The sequence below is a fragment of the Chelmon rostratus genome, chromosome 12 (assembly GCF_017976325.1).
Source record: "Chelmon rostratus isolate fCheRos1 chromosome 12, fCheRos1.pri, whole genome shotgun sequence".
NCBI lineage: Eukaryota > Metazoa > Chordata > Actinopteri > Chaetodontiformes > Chaetodontidae > Chelmon > Chelmon rostratus.
The window spans coordinates 12,211,115-12,217,114 of record NC_055669.1 but is presented as its reverse complement, the minus strand read 5'-3'; the positions used below and the strand labels follow the sequence as shown (position 1 = coordinate 12,217,114).

The following is a 6,000-nucleotide window of genomic DNA, read 5'->3' as shown; positions in this document are numbered from 1 at the left end:
TGTGCAAAAACCCCAGACACATTCAGTTAGTCTTTAAAAAACGTCCCACGTCTGATATAGAACGAGACCAGTCCAGACCAAAATCTTAGATTCGCCTCTCCTGTATGAAGCCTAGTCTCATTCTGTATATCCTCTCTGAAGTAGAAATATTTTTGTTGATGAATTGTAAGACGATAGACTAGCATATCATTTAAATAACAAATATTTAGATATAAAAATACAAATATGACTTTTGTTAAAAAGAAGCGTGCCAGGGTAAGAGTAGTGGCACCTGTGTTGGCACCGGAGTGAAAGTTCATGCAAATAGATGGAGAAAAAACTGAATTAATAGAAGACGAAAAAACACGAATATCTGCTTGATTAAAATAACCAAATTATTATTTTTTTCCCATCAATTTCATGACTATTATTCTAAACATTTACTATAACCTCCACATCTCTGCTGGCCTCTGTAGATATCTGAGCATCTGAAAATGCTAAACAAACAAAAGAAGAAAAGAAAAAGAGAGGGGGGGGAAAAAAAGAAAAGATATGTGCCAGTGTAAAATCAGCTACATGAAGGTGCCAGCCTGCACCTTTTAACCACTGATGGGTGCCGCAAAAGAAGAAGAAGAAGAAGAAGAAGAAGAAGAAGAAGAAGAAGAAGAAGAAGAAGAAGAGAAGAAGAATGTAGCCTGTGGTTCAGTTTTAAACTGTGGCCTAATGCTCTTTAAGGGCCATAAATAAATGGGGTTCCACTACAGAAAATATTAACATTGCACCATCCTCGGATATATGTTTTTACATACAATAGGTCTGCTCTAGTTAGTAGACTCGAGAGTTTGGTTGGTCTGTTTTTAAAAAGCGTTAGCAGCAACAGGAATGCATTGGACCAGTGCTGAAAAGGACAGCTCCCTTGAATGCACCGTCGCTGACTGAATCAACAAAGCAAAGCCTACACGGGGGGGCGGGGGGTTGGCGTTTGGTTTGGGGGGGGGGGCTGAGAGCTTAGCCTACCTACTGTACAACTTATTGAAACAGGGCTGTGATTTAGCTTCAGCCTCCAGTTGCAGTATTTTGTTGCTTACAGCGCTTTTGGAAAGGAAAAAAAGAGATGGTCGTGAAGTAATGACAAGTTCATCCATCATTAAAGTCAGCAGAGGTTGAGATACAGATCTGAGCCGCCATCTCAACGTCCTGCTGCGCAGCAGTAGTTAAAATCGGGATTCGTTTGGAGAATTGCCAGCAAATCCCATGATAAATCTTGGTCTTTTCCAGAGTCTCTCTCTCTCTCTTTCTCTCTCTCTTCCTTCACCTCTTCCTTCCTCATTTCTCTCCCTCTCTCAGCCTTCTCCAATCCGTCGCCCTCCTCGCTTCCTCACGCCATCCTCGCTTCGTGCAGTCGCTTTTCTCCCGCAATCCTCGAACATGCACAGCCGCCAAGTGCTTCAAATCGGTGATCAAAATTAAAAAGTCTGCAAGGCATCGTTCGTGTTTTACACGCCGGGTGAGGACTTGTCTGTCATCCCCTTCAGGACCTCGTCTATCCGGTCGTCCTCGATGACCACTGTGGAGAGAGAAGAGGATGTTGGCTGAGACCATGGCAGCAGAGGCGCATGCAGTATAACCTAACAGCGCGGTCATTGTGTTTTATTGTAGGTCACGAGTTCTTTTCCATGTCTTATGTATGGCCTACAGTCGGAGGGGATGTGGCGCACTAAGATAACCAGTGCATGTGGTGCGGCTGCAGGTGAATCAATCAATCAATCAGTTAATTAAAGCGCTTTTGCAGATCCCTGACCTCGATGCGCGCACTTGGTGAAAACAACTGATCCCCGGTGATGGCGCCGAGCCCGGCTGCTCTGCTCACAGTTTAAACCCGCTGTTTGACGGCCACACCGCGGGGTGTGTCCTCGCATGCACGGCGTTTCTCCTGCATGCATGTAAACAGTCTGAACGTCGTGCAACAAAGAGCAATTCACGCCGCGGCGCATTTTCAAATGTCACATTTGCAGAGAATAATCTAGATACAGCACCGCGGATTAAAGGAGATTATCCGAATTATGGCTATAAATCCCTAAATGCATTGCAGGCGTGTAATATTCATATATATTTTTGCTCATTTTCCATCACATAAATAATTCTGAGCGTGTGTCGGGTGCAGTGGCGGCGTGCCGGAGTGTCAGTCCAGTATTTAACAGTCATTTACCTCGCTTGGCTCTGCCGATCTGTCCGAGCTTCGGGGGTCTTTTCGCCTGCGACGCGGCGAAAAAGGCGCTTGTGTCCTGCAGTCCGCAGCTAAAGGACATCTGGCTGACCTCGCTGTCCGCCCCGTAGCCGCTCATTTTCCCCTCGTTGTATGGCAGCACCTCGGACATTGTGGCACGATGGAGGAGGGTCACCAGCGGAGATTAAACAGTGGACAAAAGTACACACAGCCGTAGATTCCCTTGTTTTCGTGAGTGCAATCTGCAGCGGTTTTGGCGTCTCTCCTGTTTGGGATCCTTTTGTGAGAGTTAGTCGATGTGAATCCGGGGGCCAGCGTCTGAGGTCCGGCTGGTGTTGTGGTGGTCTCTCGGTGGTCTCTGGATGTGCTGCGGCTGCAGAGAGAGAGAGCTGTGCTCGCCTGTGTTGCTGGCTGATGTCTGATGAGGAAAGTGGGAGATCCCGGGATCATAAAGGAAACCCAGGCAGAACGGTGAAGTCATCCATCCGGGTTTGAAGCGCGCGCGCGCGTGTGAACGAGTGTGTGTGTGTGTGTGTGTGTGTGTGTGTGTGTGTGTGTGTGTGTGTGTGTGTTAGGGGACTCCGAGTGGTAGAGGAGCAAGACTGACATCAACAGGCGAGAGATGAAACTGCACATGTGAAGGACCCGGACTGGAGTCGTTCTGAGGGTTGGAGACGAAGGCTTTGCTTTAGGGTATTTCTTTCCATATACTATAGGATTAGACTCTGCCTTTGCATCGTCATTGGTTTACTTTTTGCTGCTATTAAAATAGATTCAACTGTGCAACAGTAGATGAAGTAGTCAAAACTGGCTCCACCTCGACCAACTGCAACACTGAAATGTTGTTAAAATTGTACCAGTTATAAGAATCTAGTTATATACTGCATGCAATAATAGAACTCTTTGATAAGTATTTTTAATGCTTCTATGCTTTTACTCAAGTCAAATTTTGGATCTGAGTACTTCTTCCAACACTCATAGCAGCCTATGGCAGCAAAGACAGCAGTTACTGTATGCAGTTAATGTATGCAGATAAGACAAAATAACACTTTATGAATCTCAGACAGGGAAATTAAAGGGGCACTCCACCCTGCTAATAATGCACATACAGTACTGTACAGTGAAGGTCAGTTTACTCATGTTGAGTATTCTCATCCTGTGAAGACAGCTGTATAATGTCTGTGGCAATGGAGGCGCTTTCTAAAGTAAATAACCGTGATGATGTCATCAGTATTACAGAATTGAAATGATGACATAAAAAAACCTTATAGATTTTCTACAAGAAATACACAAAATTAAAAGCTAAAAATAAACTTGCGAAGAGAGAAACATATAACACGGTCCTGGTTATGTGTCAGCAGAAAATGGCTCGTTTCAGCACCCTGGACAGAGCCAGTATAATTTATACATTAGCTGCATTTGAAATTACGTCATTCTTCACTCTTCTTCTTGCAGCCTGTGTCACAATATCCTGTCTTCACAGCATATGGTGCCTCATAAAAAGTTAAAGTAATGAACTGACAGAAAGCCTATTATTGGTCCAAGGTAGTTTTAACAACTCGAGCCAGCTGACCTGTGTATAAACATGTAATAACCTTTCCACTGAAGTGGCGTTCCTCTGTTTCAGTGGCCAGCCTGCATAGCTGACCGGTGAAAGTGACCAGCTGACAGTCTTGAGATCAGTGCTGTTGGAAAGGCTCTTGGATTTCCTGTGGGGATAAGACGCGGGGCGGCTGCTGAGTCAAAGCGAAGTGAGCTCCTGCCTGCTGGCTGCCTTCCCACAGAAATATGGCCCATATAACCCCCTGTACAACACGTTTCAGAGTCCAGAGAGCATTTCTGTTAACCACCAGTTTACTCAGAAAACATGCAGCCAACATCTTTGGAGGTGGGTTCAACCCAAAAAGTCTATTTCCATGCATGGCAAAAAGTGGTCACAGTGGCTTAAATGAGGGGAAGTTGTTTAATCGGTTACAGCTCACTATAAACAACTGCAACTAATTATCTTTATACAATATAATCTTTCTTTAATATGGATCCACATTCGATGTATAAGGCTTCATAACGCGCCACAGATCATAAATCTGCCACATAATCTGAATGTAATTGCCCAGGGATGACTCACAAAGCTCCTCCTGCCCACTAACCTGCAGCCTCCAAGCAGAGCGGTTGACTGATGCGGGGATTTCACATGATGTCATCAGTCAGGGATGCAGTCAGAGGCTGTGGGGAAAAAATCTGACCCGCTGCCCCACGTGGCACCAGGTGAAACAAGAACCATGCATCCTTCACACCAACTGGATGCTTCTCTTTCTTACCTCTTACCCTAATGATGCACCGCCTAGAATTAGTAAACGTGATCATTTACTAATTCTATTTGACATATACTCAATTGAAAACAGTGCAAAGACAATATATTCAATTTTTGACCTCATCAACTCTATTGATTGAAATAAATCAATGAAATAAAGACTGGGCTCCAAAAACACCTGTTTGGAACATTCCACAGGTAAAAGGGTTGATTGGTAACTGTCAGGAAGGTGGGGACTTAAGGGGAAACTAGGAGGGGAACTAAGAGGGGAACTAAGGGTTGAACCCAAATGCAGACACACAAGGGGGCGCTAGGTCCGATTAATAAATTTATTAAACTCAAGGAAACAAGACAACCAAACTCAGAGGGCTAATGGCTAACGACACACAAGGGTAACAGAATTCAAACAACGACACAACACAGGGAAAGAACACATCACTATAAGACACATGAAAGCAAGGGACGAGACTATGAATAACTAACAATGAATACAATAAAGAACACAAAACGCTCCCGAAGGAGGAAACACAAAGGGCTATGAAAAATGGAACTGACTACTGAAAGAACTAGATAAGAAACTCACAACTCAAATTACCTTCCTAGAAAACAGAAACGAGAATCTAAATAACAAAATAATCAAACAGAAAATCACTCTTTATCGAGGAGAACAAATCGGCAAGGCTATGAACTAAGAAAAGAAAACAGAGACTAAGACTCAGACCTGAACAGAAACACGGACATGAACAAAGGTAACGCCACAAGAACACAACTCGGACATGACAAAGGGCTCACAATGACAAACACTCACTTACTGGCTAGGACTAGGACAAGGAATCAAGGGCAACAGGGATACATGGACTTGGCTATGAAAACACAGACAACGACCCGACAAAGACAAAGGGGAAGACACGACTTAAATACACTAGGGAGGAACACTAATGAGACACAGGTGGAAACAATCTGACAATCACACGGGAGGGAAAACACAGGAAGTAAAGCAACCCAAAGACACATGACATGAACCTTCAAAATAAAACAGGAAGTAACCAAAACCAGGCAAAGACAAGACACAATGGGAAGCTTAACAAAATACAAACAAGACATGGCAAGGATAGAGACTAATACAAAACATGGCACGACTGAGACAAAAGTAACTAAATGAGGCAATGGCAAGAATCAACAAGAGAAACTAAACAAAACCGCCGTGCATGGCACGGGTCATGACAGTAACAGGTGATAGCGTCAAGATTGGGTATGAAAGGGGCATCCTGGAAAGGCTCAGTCGTTCAGCTTCACCACTTTGTGAACACGTGATTATATGAAGGATGTTACGACAGTGATATAACAGTAATTCACAGTTTGTTTGTTTCACATTCTGTGTTTTTTTATGTTTTATGTAGTGTCCCAACTTTTTTGAAATCGTGGGGTTGTACATGTTGTTGAGCCCAGCATGCTTTAATGCAGTGACTCAACATTTGGTCTC

At 43.9% G+C, this 6,000-nt stretch overlaps 1 protein-coding gene across 1 annotated transcript; it reads right to left on the bottom strand.

The window, feature by feature from the left end:
• Positions 1-1,353: 1,353 nt before the first annotated feature.
• Positions 1,354-2,551, bottom strand: camk2n1a (calcium/calmodulin-dependent protein kinase II inhibitor 1a). Its single transcript, XM_041949854.1, has 2 exons — positions 2,189-2,551; positions 1,354-1,546 (listed from the first exon to the last, which is right to left on the bottom strand). The coding sequence occupies exons 1-2, from the start codon at positions 2,355-2,357 to the stop codon at positions 1,476-1,478; spliced, it is 240 nt and encodes a 79-aa protein (XP_041805788.1). The 5' UTR covers positions 2,358-2,551; the 3' UTR covers positions 1,354-1,475.
• Between the last annotated feature and the right edge of the window lie 3,449 nt (positions 2,552-6,000).